The following is a 20,281-nucleotide window of genomic DNA, read 5'->3' on the forward strand; positions in this document are numbered from 1 at the left end:
TTATTTACATTTACTTCGTGTGCAGCATACTAACCCCACAAAGATTCTTCTGAACTGTTAGGTGACTGATAAGTTTACGTAATTCTTCGCGAGTTAGTTGGGGATGGTCCGCGAGTGTTTCAGTGGTCAACGTAAACATCTGCTTACCAGTGCGGCCTCGGCAGGCTTCAACGGTCCTACAATAACAACAGAACATAGATGCTTAATGAAGATTTATTAGTAGATTTCAAAAGCATATGTACACGGCTTTCCGATAAAGTTAAAACAACGAAGTTTTAATTTGAAATTATAAGTTTTAAGTATAAATTTGCATTGTCGTAACAATGTCGTCGTAATTCACTTTGCAAAACGCTCCTACGGGATAGTCATAGCATTAAAGATAGATATAAACTTGGGCTTTATCTTGTTTATTGTATTGACTGTTTCGACTAATCTTCACGTAAACTTCGAATTGCAGGAATTAAAACATTCGATATTTTACTAGAGTTAACCATAACTTTATATACGTAATACGCTAATACTGACACGCCTGTAGTGCGACACTGTATTAGAAAATTATCTTTAGCGACGTTAGGCGCTCGCCTTCCTGGGTTGGCCTTTCCCGCAATCTTGTGCGCTGATACGGGCTAGCGAGTCCAGAGGACTGAACCGCCCTACACTTAAACAGACTTAAAGAAAGGGGTGTCTGACATCCATAGGCAAGTACATACTCTATTGGCTTCATGATTGCACTGGATTCAATCAAGTTCCAACGAACTTCCTAAACTAAGCTATATGAACGTGCCCGTAGATCTTTCTTTTCCTGACCGCACTTCTACCGCTTTCTTTTACCTTCGTTCTTCGTCGTTTCAATGCAGCTCCTAACCAAGACTTAAGTCACAAGCGCATAGGACACTTGTACGGCACGATATCTTCTCAAGCTTAGCCCCAAGTACGTTAAGGCACAATATCCAATGTAGTTCCACTTTGTCTATTGAGATATAACGCTATAAGGCTCTATATGCTGTAAACTGCTACCCTCAGTGTTTCTACATATATACATACATTCAATTAAAGAAAAAAAGCTTTCGAATTTTACGCGTGTAAGCTCTGGAAAATATCTATCTTATGGCTTCGGCTAGAATATCAAAAAGCTCCATATTGCACAGAGCTCACACAGAAAGCGTGTATTTACAAAGCTTTAGCAAGTTATGTGGCCCGAAAGTATTCGCTGTCGGCAGACTGTTCCGTCGCTAGTGGACAATTGTCTACTTGAAATGAGCGCAGAAAATGAATTCGAATTACGCGTATGCCCCGTTTCCTCGCGGTTTCTTTCTGAAACTATCGGAAAAGCGGACAGGCCTATCATGTCCGCTTTGCTGCTAGGGCAATTTAGCCACAGAAGCGAAGACGACAGAAAGGTTTATCAACACACATAAACGGTGTCAATACGCAAGACGTTAGCCAGCTTTTCTGCGGTACTGTTGTATGAGTGTTCGTGAGAAGTTAGTAGAAACACAATAGTGCGCTGGTTTCATACGAGTGTTTGATATAGCAGTCATAGCTGCGAGGTACGTGTTTACTAGACACCTCTAGTTAGCTGACCGGGGGGCGCATCTGTTGTGAGGCAGAGATGGCGAGATCGAGGACGAAAAAAAAGAGCGGTTGGACGTGAAGGTTCCCGTGATCACCAAATTATACTGTCTATCGCGGTCAACGAATTTTTATGAGATTGGATCCGCACGCAGCGAGTCATAGCCCCTATTACATTCAACAAAATATACGGTATACTTACATCGTATGACGGAGCAGAGCAGGTTTACAAATAAGAAACCCAGATTCGTTAATTAACCACTGTAACGCTAAGGGCGAAACGATAGCCCATTATGTGTCGTTTGTTATTAAACGAGAAAATAAATATCTGATAGAATTGCGTCACGCAATAGCAGAGTTATGGGGTTCACTGTAAGCTTAAGGGAAATGCTAGTTGGAGGCCAAGTCGTATTTGAAACGCGTCTGCTGTCATGATACATGGTACAACTTGTATGAACATCTATTACATTTAGATGTTACTATTCAGCGTATGGCTGTAAGTATCATTCCGGTTGAATTAAACTTTTAAAACCGTATGATTTTATGTATCTCTGAAGACCTGCAAACTTCAACGATAATTCTAGCAAGGGTCTTACCTAGGTTAAACAGGTAACGTATATCTTGAAAAAAATGTTTATCAGACCTCTAAGCTATTGGTGCGTTGACAATACTTTAAATGATGCTTGTTGGTCAGACCATCCACTAAAAAAACCCATAAATACGCTGCTGACACATCTAATCGATAAAATATCGCTATGATTAACTAAAGCCTAGCATCCGGTAGCGACATAAAACTGAGCATTATCTCACCGGAGTTGCCAGACAGTCTATGTAACTTTCGAACAAAACCTATTAAAATTCAACACGGTATTGAACTGCTATTACGTATACCACACTACAAAGTATCTCATAGTGTCTGAGCAGTCTGACTATGGGTCATTTGTATTGTTCATATGTGTTACTGTGGTCTTTCGTGCACGGCTATTATGCTTGCTGATCCAGCAGAACCCTTTGACAATGGCTGGAAAAAAATGCAACTTTGTTAAATGCACTACATGGCAAGATACGTAATAATTAAAAAAACATTTTAAAGGGAAAAGATTTGCCCGCTCGGAGCATCTAATAGTATATCCTCAATTTTCACAAATCATTTGCATAGAAGACTTAAACTTGGAATGTTTGTATAGATTTTATGTGATAGACGTTTATATAGATTGAAATGAGGCAGGAATACATTACTATAGTCAGCCGTAGGCAACGTGAGAAAGTAACCAAGTCAAAAAATCTATATGTAATCGGCGACACTGAGCAAGTTGACAGTCAATGTAAAGTTACCGCCTGCATGTTTGTCTTTATCGAAGTGGTAACTTCAGGTAGAAACTTCATTACAGCCTAAACGATGCAACACTTAAATAATATTTAAATCATACGCTTTATATAGCCAGTACGAAACTAATACGTACGTTTTTTTTTTTATAATTGTAGTAAACTAATTAGCGGCAAGCCACGTAATTTAATATAGAAAAGTCGCCTATTTGTTCAAATATCCTCATAGCACGGCCTGACCCTGTGAAATTCAGCACAGTACTAAACACATAGTGCTAGACCCTTAAACTTAAAAAACCCTAAACATGTAGTCGTTTTAAATTCGATTATAATTTTTTTCATGCGTACCGTTGCTTAAAAGTAAATCATATTAGCCTTACTTAGGGGGGCTTCATTCTTTTTATTACGCTAACTCGGAGTATTATATTTGATTCCGACCTGCTAACCCATCCTATTGTGAGCGACAAATAAGAAGCAAATCTGTTTCGATGGAAAGACCTACTGTCCGCTCCGGAATTCTTGCCTTCGAGCACCACCCGCTGAGTCCAATCCTTTTAGTCCTTGTCTTTGCCTGACAAAATTCCTTAGTATATGAAGGTTATAGTATCCTGGGAGGGTTAAAGCATTTCTCCCAGAAAAAACATCTCACGCAGCTTCTCGAGTATTCGCTTAATATGAAGGAGATTGTCGTACAACACATTAAAATACAACAATGAAACCGTAGTCGTAGTCACCAAAACAATTTGCGAGGGATAGAAAGCGAAATTGGCCTTTTCCTTTCTTTCAAAGCATATCAAATGATGTATTGTAATACTGAAGGCTACACCACATTTCCATTTTGATAGAAACCTCTTAACGTTCAACATAGCTAACTTGCCAAAGGTAATAAGATTCTATGCTATAAGACGCTGGCAACAACGTGCAGCTCAAATAAAAGCTTAAACAATCGCCATTCTGTTTAGCGAAGGAGCTAGCGGGTCGCCCGACTTCGGGGAAGAAGATTCCCCGGATCTAGCCCAGACGATAATGAGGTCAAGACAAACTGCACGTGTACACATCAAGCGCAGACAGTCGGGATAACAAGATATGCTTTCGGGGCCGTAACGTGGTATACTTAAGAGTTCCCTGAAATAAGCTAACAAAAATTGCATTAGCGTAATACTACATTTATTTTTTTAACGTTTTTTGTAGAGAGGCGAACTTAAATGGTATATCATATTAGAAGTATATGCATATTGTCCTGTAAATTTGACACCGTTTGTCAAATTTGAATTGTTAAATATATAAATCATTGTAAAAAATATATACTGGGCGCGATCTGTAAATGAAACGTTTACCTGTTTGGATTTTTGGACAATTTTGGATGACTGCCCTGTTACTGAGAGAACCATTTGTTCCAGGACCGATCTACTAACGTACTAGTATCGTATGTGATCCGATTCATTCGAAAAGCTTTTCTAAACTGCAATAATTGTATCGGAATCTGTCAGCAGTAGGCTATTTCCAGTCCGCTAAAAACAACAAAGCTACGGTTAGTTTAGTTCAGATACCTCGAAATGACTGTCCAGTGTTCGATGTCTTTAACAGATACAGAATTCTACTAGAAAGCGGCCAGCTTCTGCTATCGAAACCCTGTCCTGCCGATTTTCACCCCCGAGACGTTCCTGGAGAATACCTGTGTGGACTATATGCGGACTGATTTAACGTAGCTATTATTGCAAGGCCTAGGCTAATTTGTTAACATGGACATGTTCGAGGAAGTCAGCATTCAGTGATTAATAGCTTTTGTGTGTTAGCCATACGTTTCATTGGGTTTAGTGCATATGAATGGTTAGTATTTCGCTGTTTAATATCAGTATCATGAAACATCACCCAAACCGTTATTTCCTCACGCTTAACATTGCGATAGAAGCCGAAGACCTCTTCTGAGGCTGGTTTGTCCTTCGTCAAAGCTAGCTTGATGGAATAAGTATTTTAACCTTGAGTTAGTGGACCGATTATGTCCTGGCGTCCCTACTTATTTTGATTGTGACATAAAATCTGTGTATACCGTGGATATTTCGAAGCAAAAGTAACGCAAATTTGCCCGCGCTCTATTAGAACTATACGTCGGTGAAGGGTTTTGCCTGCAAGAACTAGTACAATAAAGAACCTAGTATATTGAAAGTCTAAAGAGCAACGAAGAAAATGAGTAGTTTCATAGTGTAATTATTGTGACCGTCGAACAACGATAAGCGGATTATAACAGTTAATTATAACGTCAATATGATCATGGATTTCATTAGTACTCACGCAGGTTCGAACCCTTTGTCAAGCATCCACTCTCGAACCTCCTCGGGGTTACTTTCCGGTGTGATGTAAGTATAAACCGTAGGTTGAAGCAGTTTGCGACGTCTCGTGATCGTCAGTACAGGATCTCCTTCGGCACCTAGTAAGCCATCGTCGTTTCCATAGTCTTTTGTTAGTTGCTCGCGTTGGCGTCTTAACAATGTAAGTTGTGCTTGAAGCTCCTCGTTTAGCTGGTCCATGGCCGAAAAGGATGATGGACTAAAGTTCCGGATTTCCTTCCTGATGCATATCAGAAAATTATCGGACACGGAGTTACGTGACAGTACCGCATACTAGCAACGCCTTCATATTAGCCAGTATTAGCGTTATTGTGTATATATTTACGTAATTAGCTCTGTGCGTGCGTACAAATCAATTGTTCAACGATACCAGTATGCGAAGCAATTAATGCTGCAGGTGAGAGTCTACCGCCACACACAGCTTTTCGTGTTTTGCCGGTTTTAGATAGGCATCAGCTAAACTCCGGCTAAAGTAGGTGGCAATGGTACTTTCAGGTTCTCACCCTCCTTCCCCCACAAAGCGCTTTTGTATCAAGGAGGTGCACTACCTAACGACGTACAACACCAGTTTGGCCCACATTGGATTGATGGGATACATCTTTCATTCAGGATATGTTTGCTGATTTTAATTAATTACCTAATATAACTAATCCAGATCTATATCGAAGCATTTCTTCGAACGTGAATGCCATTTGAATTATGAAAAACGGCCGTTGATGTGTGGCGTAAAACCAAGATCGGTGGACCCCTAGAAGGTTGCGACATTTTTTTTTTTGTTGAGAAAAGGAACCAGCGTGCTGAGGCATTTCACCTAAATAATTTTCCTTGTATTTATAAGGTACTTTTCAACACAATTGAACGTAGGCTGACAAACGAAGAATCAATCGAGCAGAATGACGAGATATATCCAATACGAGAAGTCTTTGGGAGGGTTTTCGTTTCGTTACTGAAGTACAAGTGTGTACCCGAATATGAAAGTTGGTTTGTAAGCTCCTAACTATTGCCAGCCGTTAGTGACACTGGCTAACTGAATGAGTGCAGGAAGAATTTTGCGAAATGTACATGCATGCTTGGTATGAGTGTATGAAACGTGCAAGTTAGTCACAGTAGCACCACCAGAATGCAGCCATTGAACTAAGGAATGGGTACAGGGAAACGATTCTGACATACATACGCTAGCCTGCTGTGAAAAAGAGACGCGCTTAATACAAAATTTTAAGCATCGAACATGCTTCTCCGAATAGATCCGAAGTTATGATTTGTTTGTCTCTTCACCGCAGTACATCCCGACAAATGCTTACCAATAAAGATAATTGCAACTAATGTTATCTATGAGAGACACGGACCTTTTATCCTGTCAGTCTAATTCATAACCCTTATTCAGTAAGCGAACTTGTTACAGGTTGGAGAAAATATTATACTCATATCCTACATACAAACAGATCATATGATCAACAATACTGTTTAGGACTGTTACTATCTAGAGGTGCGAATATTCAGCAAGAGTACCGTCGGGTAGAAGGCTATTTCGATGAAAAGGGGCTCCACCAAGATACGAAAAGACAGGAACAGGTACGCTTGGCTGTGTGTGTACGTACCCCGAGAGGAGCTAGAAGAATGTTTTCGGGCCAACGCTCAAGATGCCAAGTTTTGGAATGCGTATCGATGTCAGAGGCGATGATCCCCGTTGCTTTGTTTTTTTTTAGGGGCACTGATTACATCACCACGATACGCCATGAAAATCACCGGAACCGGAACCGTACCCGAGAGTGCATCGCACAACAAGCGTCCTCATAGAATATATATATATACTGATACTGTTGTAGGCTGGGCTTGCAGGACGCGAACGAGTAAGTTTCTCACGGGAACTTTGGAAAGAGCAGCTAAAATTTAGGGTTGAATTTAGGTGCAGGCAACGATTTACCCAGCTCTATTGGCTTCAATCCTTCCTCATGGGTCGTCGTTGCATATGTGAGAAACGAAACGGTCTCGGTTGCGAGGGTGTTAGCAGCCATTGCCCCAAAGCAGTCATTGCTCGGCGTTGTAGTCCAAAGCCTATATATACAGGACTGCTTCCGAACTACGACCATTACGACTATCATTGGTATTGGACATAGCCATGGATTTGACTGCCTCGAGAAGGCGTAGGAGAAACAGGACACAAATATCGAATATCAATATACACAGGACAAATCTGACCTATGGGATTACCAAGCGCCCCGCAACCAGGACACGAATAGGTATGCACGTACGATTCGTAAATTCCTGCCGCACGTTTACTTCTAGCGCATGTACGTAGTGGCAACACGGCTTCTATCTGCAGTACTCGTAGTGCACGGCCACTGTGAGTGCTTACCGAGCAGCTTCTCATTCCACATCCCAAATTAAAGGGAGGAGATCGACTGGTAAATACGAAGACTTGACAGCTAATGAAGCGAATGGTCCGTATAGCACCCACAGATACTAGTCGATATAGATAGCGCTGTCGAATGGATCGTTCATTATATCGTATCTGAATGAAGACCGTACGAAAAAGGCAAATCCAGTGTGTAAAAGAAAATCGTTGAGAAGTCGGATAAAAAATCAAATCTGAAGGTTTCACCTATAATGTAATTTATAGCAACATATATACAATTATTATAATTAAAAATCCTGTAACAAACATTGCACTGACTACGCAGTACTGCAGTATGATACAACCGTCGTTAGGCAAGCGATATGGACCACAATGAACTTCTGTTATTCCTTAGTATATTCGGACGGCAAACACAATAGATGGCTGTCGCAGGCAGTGAAGCGGTTGCATGGGCAAAATCTCTTACACAAATTTCTATTTGTGCTTCGGTGAATAAGGACGAGAAGCTTCTGAGCTATTAACAAAAAGTAACTTCGATATTGACCGTACGCTTAATTGCAGTTGATCCAAGATGCCTATTGTTTATTCAGCGTTTACATGCGGTTGCGTTAGGAACCTGATCCAGCATGAGTTGTCTAAATTTTGACTCTTCAACATCTGTAGAAGAGTCGACAAATGATCGATTCCCTTCTACGACACTCAGGTTGTCTGAGCCACATGCTTCTTTTTTTCCACTGTTTTAGTCATATAGTTAAAAAAGGTTAGCGTGACCTGAGAGCATCGTCTATTTGAACTAAAACCATTTTTTTTACACCAACGCTGAGCCGGCTTCCATTAAGTGCCCTTACCTAAAATAACATATTACGAAACGCTCTTTTTTGCTGCGTCCATTAGCCTAGATCGGTACTTAAGAGTATCTAAGCAGGCATAGAATTGCCATCTGTATTCTATCGACAAGCTACCCTGTATGACAAGGAATTGGTGTTTGTGCAAACGTCAATCGCCGTCTCAGGTCAGCATTAAGTCAGCAGTGTCACGCACAAGCCATGGTCAATTGCCAATCCCATTGCCAAGTTGATCGATTATAGCTTACCCAGTGGTGCTATGTGTCAAAATAGGATTTGTACTGTTGTTTCCGCCCGCTGCCTGGCTCAGTGCAGGTCCATTCTGACTAATGGAAACATTGGTTTCAGTGCGCGTGGAGACGGAGTCCATGTCGGAACTCCTTCGACGCGCTCGTAATGAGCTCAGACTCCCATGACTGCCCCGAGGCAATAGTGACATTTGATGAGCCAGGCCAGAACCGTGCGGGCCGTGATTTAACGCGTTCGATGTCTGTGACCAGCTACCGATACTTTTCTGCTTCTCGAGTTGACGCGTGGTCCACTTTGGCAGCGGGGGCGGTGTTGGAATCACCAGAGATGAACTTGATATGGTGGACATCGCGGACGCAGCAGCAACACGAGCGGCAATAACGAAAAAGCGTAAACAAAAAGGGCAAGACGCACCCACACAAAGCAAAATAGCACCGACAGCCGTAGGTTGTACGTTGTACCGGTTGTTAGTAATCCAAATATTGTTCTAACAATGAATAGAAGTGTGGTTAGGAGTGCACTAGTCCGAAGGGTATATGAACACGATATATACAAACACAAATTGGTACGGTGCAATCACACGAGTTCAACAAGGGAGCTTTCGTATTTTTTTTACCAAGACGAATTTGGACAAAGACGCCACGTACCAGTTTAAAATAAATATACGCTACCTAGCATGTAACATGAGAAAGATGTACCTTTACGTAAACTTTTATAGATATCGCGGTTTTGTATTATTAAGAAAATAGTGCCTGTACTAAAGCATAGACAATGTCTGTCAATGAGCCTTTCACGACAGTTATCGTTATTGAAAGGGTACGTCATTTGGTTAGCATGGCCAATATGTAAGTTACGATTAATCAAATCAAGAAACAAAGGATCATCGCGAAAAGATCCAATAAATCGTGTCTGCTATCCGTGCACACGGACTCATACATTCTGCGGTCCAATGAATCTTGATAATTTCGCGTATAGTTCTTTCGCCATTTTGTTCGTTGTGCTGGAGACTTACTCATGTGGCTGTTGGTGGTGACGGTTGTGAGATTTTCCGTCATGGTGGTGATGATCAATCTCCTGCTTTTGGAGTGGACGGTATTGGCCCCTGCCGACATGGTCAACAGAACCGAATCTACAGGGATCACGAGGTCCAGCCTCGTTTGCCATACTATTGAAACAACGCGGCGCGGGCTGATGCGATCTTGGCAAAGTTCTACAGTATTTAGTATCCTCGGAAGAACCAGATTTTGAAACTTCGGGTCTGATCAAAGGAAATTCATATATTCATTGAGTACGTATTTTTTTTTCGGGTTACATTAAGGCTAAAGATGGGAACGCACATTTTGAAATCTGCCCTTTTTTTTTTCATCTATCGAACTCGTACGGTGTAAGCAGTCCAGCTTTTAACAAAATGAGTTTATGAGGTCGGTGGCAGCCAATAAACGATACAATAGTTTAAATGCTAGTTGGTTATTCAGCCTGAGAGTTCGTGACCAGTCATTTAACTTATACAACGGAGCTTGCGTGACATACAATATGAAAAAGAGAACACATGAGGGTTATAGTATTTAAATATTCTGGACGATTTCGATCATAGTCTAAACAACAAACCTTTCGGTTCTATCTCGCATCTTACTCCAGACCGATACTTCATTATGTATTCTATGGAAAACAAGTTCAGATTCCTCTTTAGACTACTGATTTAAACCGACCTGTTCATGTCGTCTAAGGCTCGACGTAGAACCGGTGAAGTGTACCTTGACACCGCTTCCTGACTTTTGTGGAGTGAAGGCGAGTGTCTTCGGTTTTCGCGATGCCGTTCGCAAAGTGGCCGATACCCAGACGCAGCATGCCCACCTGTCATTGGTCGATTGCCCAAATCGGCTGTAGCTAACGATGACGTGTTATGGTGTTCTTCCGTGACCAGCGAATGCGCCGACGTTTTGTCCAGCTGCTGAAATTCAGCTCTACAGAAAGGTGTCGCCGATGGTCCGACATCGCCGCAGGCGAACGATGGGTTCACAGCGACGTTGCTGCAATAGGCCGTTTCTGCCAGGGGGAAGTGGAGTGCATCAAAGGAATCCGCAAAGCCGCGGTGGTTCTTGCACATCGTAATCTGTTCCGTGTGCAATGAACCTCCTCTGGTAGGAAAGCTGGGTCCTGCCGGGCAGATGCGGGGGTGAGAAGTTAATACGTGGGTAGTATTGTATAAGTGTACACAAGGTGTGCTGATGGCCATAATGCAATGAAGTCGTACATGCAGAGTCTATGATGGCTGTGACTATGCGTACCAGTTAGATGAAGTTACTAGCGCGTAAATACATGCGTATTCGAATTTATGCAGTGATCGATTTTTCTGCTAACGATGTGTTAATTATATTCATTGCATAGCGCTGACAGAGTTCACGAACGCTTTGTGTTTTTAGACCACAATTCCATACAAATCCAACATAAGCGGACACTTTCGTGTCGTCGCATTGAGGGATTATCAAATCAAAGATAGTAAACCAAGAGCATAACTGCTACATTTTACAAGGTTAAAGTATATACAGAAAACCTAACGTGGTACAAATGAAGCGTTCGGACTTCCATCCAGACTACCTCCATGTGTGCCTTTCTGTTTAAGTACCAGTTTGACGTGTTATTTGTTTTGTATCTTAAATTTATGGTCGGTAGTCACGTTAATTCCAGCGCGTAATGATCTTGAGTAGTGTTCTTTTATTTAGGAATGCAGAACAACTAAGTACTCGATAATCCAATAAAACAATGGTAAGGTAAGCATAAACTGTACATGCAGATACTACCAAATACAGATATCGAAGAATTGGTAGGGTGTATTGTCAATTACATTCGTTGTAGACAATAACAAACGACAATCTAACGCCCTAAGATAAACGGAGCTGCCTGCGACAGCAGAACGACGCGCACAGAGGGGCAGCGGAGCGAATGAAAAGCTCGAAGAAACCGATTGGGCCAGGCCAGACAAGCTTAAATCTATCTGGAATATACCAAATGCTTAGAAACAAAGGTTACATCTAATGCAGCTAATTAGACAATTAAGTTAAGGCAATACGAATAACAATTTTTCAATTCCAATTAAGAAATCAAAAACGAATTAAGTGAAGTAAAATAGTATTAAGATAAGAGATATCTCGGACAAGGTTTAGCTGCACACAGGTATGGGAACTACTGACACGAAAATGTGTACTGCCCGTCTTATACGATGTACTACGAATGAAGTTTTTCTTGGAAATCGGCTTAACTTCTCCGTTTTTTGTAGAAATTATTTCTCAGATTGAGCCATTTTATGTCGTCACACAAAGACTTTTATAAACTGATGGCACAGTGAACCGCGCCAACGATACTTCGTAAGGTAAACGTGTGATAACAACCGCTCGTCATGTCTTGCAGCAAAACAGAATAACGTTGTTCTATTTGGGTAATGTTTTGCTGAGAGAGTACGTAGGAGCTAACGCAGTGTGTGCAACGACGGGTAGGCGTCCCACTGGTATTTTTGGTCAAGTCGATCAATCCAAGGAAAGACGACTAACCCTTTTTAAAGATGGGAGATCACTGTGGCAGTGACAGATACATGAAGACATAGTGACAAAGGGATCATACGATTCTATGCTGCGAATGCCAGACTACAATATTAGGGTCCATATGTTTGTCATCAAGGTAGCTGCGAACCCGGAGGTTGCCTTGTGGGTGGAGGGTAGACTTACGCCATCAAAGTGCACCTATTCGAGTAGAGTCAGCCGAGAATGACAGGGGGCTAGCATGAAAGAGAAGGATTTAAACCTGGTGGCTCAAGAAGTATACGATGTATGTAGGCTAGTCTTTTTTTTTTTTATTTTTCCCGCGTATACGGCAGTGAGATAGCACCAATCAGAGCGGCAGAGGCAGCGGGTGAAGCGAAAATCACTACGTTAAAAAATGGCCGCATCATAGTCTACTTCTTGACCTCAAACTAGCGGCAGAACGATCATTGAGACGAGTGTATTCTCGTACAGCTTTTTCGCGCGATAGTTGAGTAGCGCCTAAAACATTTGGGTTAGCAGTGACTAACAGATAAGTGGTAGAAGAAACGGCAGAACTTCTAACTCAATAGCGGATAGTGATACATTAAGAATTGCAAACACGGTTTCAGGACCAGCTTTCAAAGCGACAATTTCGAGGCATGCGAACAGCATAGGTGGGAAGAAGGCAGATGAAAGAAGCGAAAGGTTGGGAGCGACCCCTATGTGAAAACCATGGTGCCTTTCATCCACCCCTTACTTCTCTTGGCTTCGTATTGTATAGTCGCCAAAACAAAAATCATCAAATAGGCAGAACGAGCAATGTGCGACAACGTGGATCAAACGGGGATGAATATTTAGTGTACAAAAGACGGCGGTAGGCGACACACAGGATGGTTGAGAGGCGAACGTTGAGCGCAAACGTCCTGGGATCGTGAAAGCAGGCCCCTTGGGAGAAGTCGAACAGAACAGGGAAAAATCGATTGGTGACATTTTTGTATTTTCGCATCGATGCTTTTTGTGGACTCAGTTGGCAACGTAGTAGATTGCGGTGGTGATATAGGTAAGCGGTGCATAATTGCCAGGGGAAGAACGTACAACAGATAAAAGAATGCAAATGTATGCAGCTACCAGAGATTTACGTTTTTTCATTCTCTTTCCTGGGGTATGGCAGCCCCCGAAGCAACGTAAGCTGAAAGATGGCATCACTTATCCCATCGAATCAGGTGATAAAAGGAAAAGGAATTTTTTCATTTTATGTTTCAGGTGTTGATACTACGACAAATTCACAATAATGAATTCTGCCAGCGTTATTTATTTTCTATTTGTTTCCAACTGTACCCTCAACTCTGGAGATTCGCTTTTGAAGTTCGTTTTTGAAATCGGTGATTATATTGTGTAGGATCCGATATATTATATCAATGGGAAATCATAAATTATCGCTGCATCAGAGTGTGTGTCATATAATGATTCAGCACTTGTGCTGATTCTTTGAATCCAGTGTGTCTAAGCTCATCATGTGGGTTAATGGTATTTACGATCCTACCTGAAGGTATTCGGCTTCCCGAAGCAGGGGACGATGAGGCTGACGACTCACAGTCGCCTGAAGCTACGATTAGTTTCATCCCTTCTAGACAATTAGAGGAGCAGGGCGAGAAAGCAATATTAAATAAGTTAAATAGCACAGGCAGGAAAGAATAATACAGAGGAATCCGTCTTATATGGGCGCACAAGTGGATGAAATGCGTTGAGTGTATCAAAAATAATAATGTTGATTTCGATATGCCTAGTCTACTGCACCCCACAAAAAGCACGAATCGGCGGGAGCGCGGAGCAAGCATTGCAATATAAATTCAAAGCTCCTATTTAATTACCTATCGGTTTACTATTATAGACATAACTTCGGAGAGCGAGTCACGAAGAGGGCCAACAAGCTGTAAGAGGGGGGAAGGAGAGGTTGCACAAAACAAGTGAGAGCATTCTTCGTCAGAAACTACTTTAATAAACGTACTGGTAATTTTGAGTTTGACCGTTGAATTTATCAAAGAGTTACAAAAGTGGGATATTATGAATGGGCGGTGCATGATAAAGAAAATCCAAGGCACAACGAATTAAATACGAAGCAACGATGGCGTGCACTACCGTACCCTCTAAAGATAAGTTAGTGATAAATGTTTGTTCTGATCAATATTTGATATCTATGTAATGTGGGTACTCTCTACCATACGTCAGCAATTGGTGTAAGCCTTCACGGTAAAACAGCGTACGAGACTACAACAAGCACATGTAACACACAGGGGATGTTCGACTTTGTAGGGCGCAAGCGTTTATTTATCAGTAAATCATATTGTCAATATAATTAATGTTACTTGTATTACTTTACGTAATTATTATCGACGGTACATATAGTTCCACGATCAGTGACGTTGTTTTTCCTTTGTGTGTATTAGTGACCTGCTATTTCAGCGTCAGAAATGTTATATACATAGGGCTTTCAATCAGCTTAGCTCTTCAACTTATCGAATAAAAGCTCATTAGATCCCTATGAAATTAATGGTGGCTTTGTTCAGCCATAGGTTGTGACCACTTGACATTCTGTTCGTCTGCTTTGATGGATATTCGCATTTGGCTGTATCATCACTCGTGCATTGACACGCGCGCGGCATACGCTGTACCGGCCAATGGATAGTACTTTAAAAAAAATCATCCCACAAATGTGAGCAGTTCTAGAGCAAAAGATATGTGCGATGCCGTTGTGGAGCCAACGCGTTGCTTCAGTTACCTAACTTACATACTATCAACGCTGGCCCTGTCATCACATCCGAAACGTTGTAATCGCGTGACTACGTTCCTGGTACTGAATACGGTGCCTTGTACGTGTTCTGTACGGCCAGCGTGCTACATACGAGCAACAGAAGGAAAATCAGTTCTGACTACGCAGGCGTATTTATTTGGTCATGCTGCCATACATCGACTACGACCATAGCTAATAGCGAATAAATCGGTATGGTGGGTCTACCCTATGGGAGGCGCTCACGCTTGCAGGCCATATATATATATACTCCTAGACTGTGTTTGCCTAGCGGTTACACAACAAACAGACGAAAAACGGATGTTATTTTGAGCACTAGGGTATATACATTGATTTCGATGTACCATCATAAGTGGGTTATGTTATTGCACCTTCGCAGCTCGTTATGTACCTGCTGTTATCCTAATACTAATAGCAATAATACGAATATTTTAGTTTTAAACACATTTCGATAGCGCTTAAGAATCCGCCACAGCCGGGTTAGTCAGATGTGGACCCGGACGCCCACCTGTCGAATCTCAACAGATGTAACACTATCGTCTGCGAGTGCTGTTAATGAATTTAATGACAATAGCCGATCGACTCGTCACTTTCTTTCAGTCACCTTTTAGCGTCTGCTACTGATAATGTCATTATATAACATAGCGTCAGCGGTACCCGCACCGCAAAGCCCCCCGCTAAATCATTTGGACACTGCTTGCGCCTTCACATTGCAGGATAACATGCATTTCAACGAGGCACTGTGCTAACATTGATGCTATTGTCCACTTCTTCAGACAAGTGCCTCCTTAGAAAAATGCCTCTCTAGTATGCGCATAAAGGGGATACTTCGTCTTCCTTTATATAGAAGCAAATATGGTCACCATATTTTTATGTAGCAGCAGTCCACCTGTTAGAACATTCTGTATCAGCGTGCTGTTTCTTGATTATAATCATTATTATTACTAGTATTGCATATTATATACAGCGCCCTTCCTTTTTGTTAGTCGATTGTGTATTGGTTAATGGTCCTGTTCCGCCCCCTTGATTTAATCTATGTTCTAACAGACACAAGCCGCTTCTATTAAGGTTTATTAATGGATTCGTAAGCAATTACTAGGGCTTTGATTGTCGCCGTATATCGTTATGGTGTTATATGCAATGTTGTTTTTGATTTAGTAGACGTTATAGGTATTCATTTGTTTCAGGTAGTAGTAAACGTTCCAAGATGGGTACAAGGGAACGCGCGCATATAGAGAGAAATGATTCTCGGGATGCGTAACTCGCTAATAAATTATCTAATCTAACACTTTCATCCATAATAATATACCTTGGCCATTACTATGCCCTTTATTAGCGGCACCTTTAAGTTTACTTGTAAACAACAAAATCATGTTTTGTAAACAGACAAGCAACTATCTGGGCTATCGATCTGACGGTAAGTTTTCAAATCAGCTATGTTTAATGGCTTCGAGCCAGTAAATAGACATCGTCCCTTTGACGCTTTAATGCCACTTTAAGCTGGCTGAATTGGCTCAATGAAGTCGTGACAATTAGAGCTTTGTTTAACTATGAATTGGTTCGACGGCTACTCGCTTAACAATTATTAATTGCGATTCAGATATCACGATAAAAACTGAGGACTGAGCTGAAAAGTCAACCTTCATTAGCCTCACATATCTTCTTGGTTAGAGTCTGATTCTGTCTTCAAGGATGCTGCTCCTAATAAATCTCTTCGCTCAAACTTCTCTAAAGGAATCCGTATGACTACATGTTAAAAAAAAGCCTAGATCTTACAAGCTGGGTTTTCTGCACGGATCTAGGTTTTAGAAGGAAAAAGTCGTCCGCTTGGATCAGCATCAGTAGGCGATTATTATACCGTCTAACGCTAGTGGGTGTGTTCCTGAACAGAACTTCTATATTACTAATCACTTGTAACACTCGACATTTACACGCGGCTTAAGAAAATAGTAGCGGCGGTAGCAGTTACGTGCACTGATACTGGGGACCCCTGCGGGCAACGAGGCGAGAAATGGATATTATTCGCTTGCAGATGGCAGGTAGGGACGTATGTGTGGATGACGAAAGGTACGATGTAGACCATAATGAGACAAACATGAACTCCCTATTTCGTGTCTTATCCGACCTGAGGCCGCAGTTGCAGTCGATGTCTGGAGTACATAGCAGAATATGGTAGCGGCTGTGAGACTATGGGGTCGAGATGAGGGTGTTGGGTCGAATAAAGGCGTTCAGGACAGAGAAAGATGGCGAGGAAGGAGGTGGATGGTGGAATCCGGAGGCTCTGAGGGCGCGCGGGTGGGAGGGGTGATCCTACAATACCTGGTCGTACTCTAGTCTCAATGCCATGACTAATGATTTTTCCTAAGATCGACGCAAGTAGTTTTATGGGTGTCTGCTTGCGCAGCTTTGTCAAGCGTCAGCAGGAGCAATTGCTGGGCTCAACATTGAGCAGCACGTCGATTGATAAGCTGGATAGTAGTCTCAGAAGTAACGAAATTCACCTTTCTTGCCCTGGCGTTCGCGACGAACCCACTCGGCAGGAGCTGGCTGTGAGTTGGGTGAACGGGCCATCGGCCCCATTTGACTTCCGATACGACCTCCTCCATAGCCGTCGACTGGTGACTCGCTCTGCGTAATGGGAACATAAAACATTACCCATAGTAAAACATTCAAACTCAATTCAAGTTTTTATTTAGTAAACGATTAAATAATCAAAATCGAAGGAAAACAACTACCAGCTATATTGGTTAGTCTATAATAGAGAGTAGATGCCCTCTGGTTCATCATGTAATACTATTTACGTCGAGTGTGCAGATGTCGTAACTATCGAATCGTGCTTAATTTCAACGCTCGCCAGCATTGATTGTTCCCGCGGACGCTGCAATGACTTTTTACTAGAATGCCCTGTGATAATTGTTTATAGCCTCGACTACGTCTGACGTTGTGTACAAATAACACGCTTCTAAACGTAATATTGAAAATTTCGAAAATCGTTGCGTCCATAGGATGGGCGGTTTGACAGTTGACAATAAAGTATTACCTAGTTCGACCAGATCCAGGTTCAATATTTGGCACCTTATACCGATGCAGTGATGGCCATAGTGCTATAGGGAATCCTTCGGTCAAATTAACCGAACGTGCTCATCGATTTTCGATTAAGCAGCAATGACACATATCTTCAAGTGAATATGTACATTTACGAACTACGTATGTATGACCTATATCGGTGCGTAGTACGTGTTGACGAAACTTGCGACCTTTCGTCAACTATGGTGCACGACTGCAGTATTGAGCGTCCGTGCCTGACAGCTTTCTTGGCAGTGCCTAAAGTACCGGAGGTCGGCAGACACTCCGAGCTGACAACGAGCCAAGAGCAAGACTTAATTAAACGCTTAGCGGTGTAATTTATCGCGTCGACCACTACAGTAGCTCTGTAGGCTGACAATGAGAGTTGATTTATATACATAAATTAAGCAAAGTCCTACGTTTTGATACTCCCAATGAATTTGCCTCACTCGAAAGAGCTCATGTTATCATTATTCTATTTTGACCATTGGATTTACTGGTGTTTATCAAAGAAGGAGAGGATACGAGATTAATAGATTAGACATTTGCCAACAGTGACTTGTCACTCTACGAATGTGTTGATAAAACACAGAAAGGTATTATGTCCCAACAGGAACTACACATCCATAGATAACCCTGTGACACGTACGGGGCTGTAGTTGTTGGTGGACTCGTATCCGTTGTTATGATAGTCACTGTCGCCGACGGGCGCTACAATCGTGTGTGGAACATGTCCGATTTGGCCACGGATATTTCGGGTTTTCCACCACTTACGGGAGTCATCCAATACCTGTAAGAAAAAACGCACACAGCCCAACATATATTCTAATTATAACAACGTATGTAGGAGCCCATAACCATTCGTTTTCTGAGCTGAATAATATCAAGTCGCGCGTTGTCATTTTAGCCGTAGTGCATGGGACACTTTTAATAAAGGTTTATTTTTAAAATTGGGATGGAAGTTTTTTATGCGCGACCAGAGCCTGTTGCAATGCTTTGTTCTGCGATTTTCAAGCACCTACCTCAAGGTACTCGCCACGAATGACAGTCAGCTCCTTATCGTTGTTAGCTGTTCGCGGGTACATTACCTGCACGCATTTGGCCTGTGCCGCTTTTAGCTCATCAACAAATAGCGTCTGCGAGCGTGGACAACAGAAAAAAGATGGACGATTGTTATTTTTTGTCCTCACTTTGCCGTTACATTAGCCTTAACTTAGGCATATGGAGTAATAAAGTGCTGAAAATGCTGAGTTCGGACATACATCGTCATGAGCTATTTGGTTTACCATTAAACGTGCGTAGAGGCCGAATGAATAGCATTATCACGTGGCACTTCGTCGAAAATAGCTTCTATATGCAGCCTGTTCACGGCACGACCCTATATTATACATGAGTGCCGGAGCCAAGCAGTAATATGGCCGCAGAATGGCCAGTAAGCTGTCGTATTAAATGGCGACTGTATCAAAGACACAGCCATACAGTCCTTAAACTGGTGATTTCCTTAATATTTATATCTGTCAATATTTAGCTATTGACCCAGCTAGTGATTCGCATCCGGACAGCCGCTGCTGAATCTTAGAGGGGTTGACTTGCGTAGAGTTTCACTGCCGCCAATCGTACCATCATTGTACCAATTATGCCGCCAACCTGTACATCCTTTTAAACTATTTCCAATGTTGAGGTTGTCCAAATTAAACGTAACGACGTCTTGCTAAAGATTACTTGGTTTCAGTAGTAGTAAATAACAGCCAAAGGATCCAGGTTCAAGCTAACATCTTAGATCTGTGCTGTTACAATGTACGCTGAGATAGCGCTGCGGCTATCAATTGCTATGACCTATAAAGCAACGTGTTACTGTAAAAGACAACGTTCTCGAAACATTGGGACGTAAACATTTTCTTACTCCGTTGGTAAATTACTAAAACGGTTTCTCTAAATTTATAATCTGCCTAATAATAACGAATTATAGTATATATAGTAATTTCTTCTCTTACTTTATGTATCTCCTACACACACACTATTTCAACATCCCTTACATATTTACGGCTTTACCTGAGCACAATTTACCGAAACGAAGTAGCTCGTAATCACATTACGCACGCCTATGGCACGTTAACTCTATACGAAACGTTTTTAAAAGCCTTATAATTTTAGGAAACCGTTTGCAGCGATGAAAAATTTTAGATCTTATA

At 41.8% G+C, this 20,281-nt stretch overlaps 1 protein-coding gene across 7 annotated transcripts in view; it reads right to left on the bottom strand.

The window, feature by feature from the left end:
- Positions 1-20,281, bottom strand: part of LOC111270751 (uncharacterized) — an 83,918-nt gene that overhangs the window by 1,568 nt on the left and 62,069 nt on the right. For 5 of the 7 annotated variants that reach the window (XM_086972615.1, XM_022851136.2, XM_022851135.2 and 2 more), the window contains 9 exons: positions 19,112-19,225; positions 18,739-18,879; positions 17,525-17,651; positions 13,758-13,841; positions 10,406-10,853; positions 9,709-9,954; positions 8,696-9,028; positions 5,191-5,466; positions 35-176 (listed from right to left, as the gene is read on the bottom strand). In XM_086972615.1, coding sequence (XP_086828741.1) covers positions 35-176; positions 5,191-5,466; positions 8,696-9,028; positions 9,709-9,954; positions 10,406-10,853; positions 13,758-13,841; positions 17,525-17,651; positions 18,739-18,879; positions 19,112-19,225 — 1,911 coding nt within the window. The remainder of the gene's footprint in view (positions 1-34; positions 177-5,190; positions 5,467-8,695; positions 9,029-9,708; positions 9,955-10,405; positions 10,854-13,757; positions 13,842-17,524; positions 17,652-18,738; positions 18,880-19,111; positions 19,226-20,281) is intronic. The other 2 variants (XM_022851137.2, XM_022851141.2) reach the window with 2 other exon arrangements.

Source organism: Varroa jacobsoni, unplaced genomic scaffold, assembly GCF_002532875.2.
Source record: "Varroa jacobsoni isolate VJ856 unplaced genomic scaffold, vjacob_1.0 contig00107, whole genome shotgun sequence".
Taxonomy (NCBI): domain Eukaryota; kingdom Metazoa; phylum Arthropoda; class Arachnida; order Mesostigmata; family Varroidae; genus Varroa; species Varroa jacobsoni.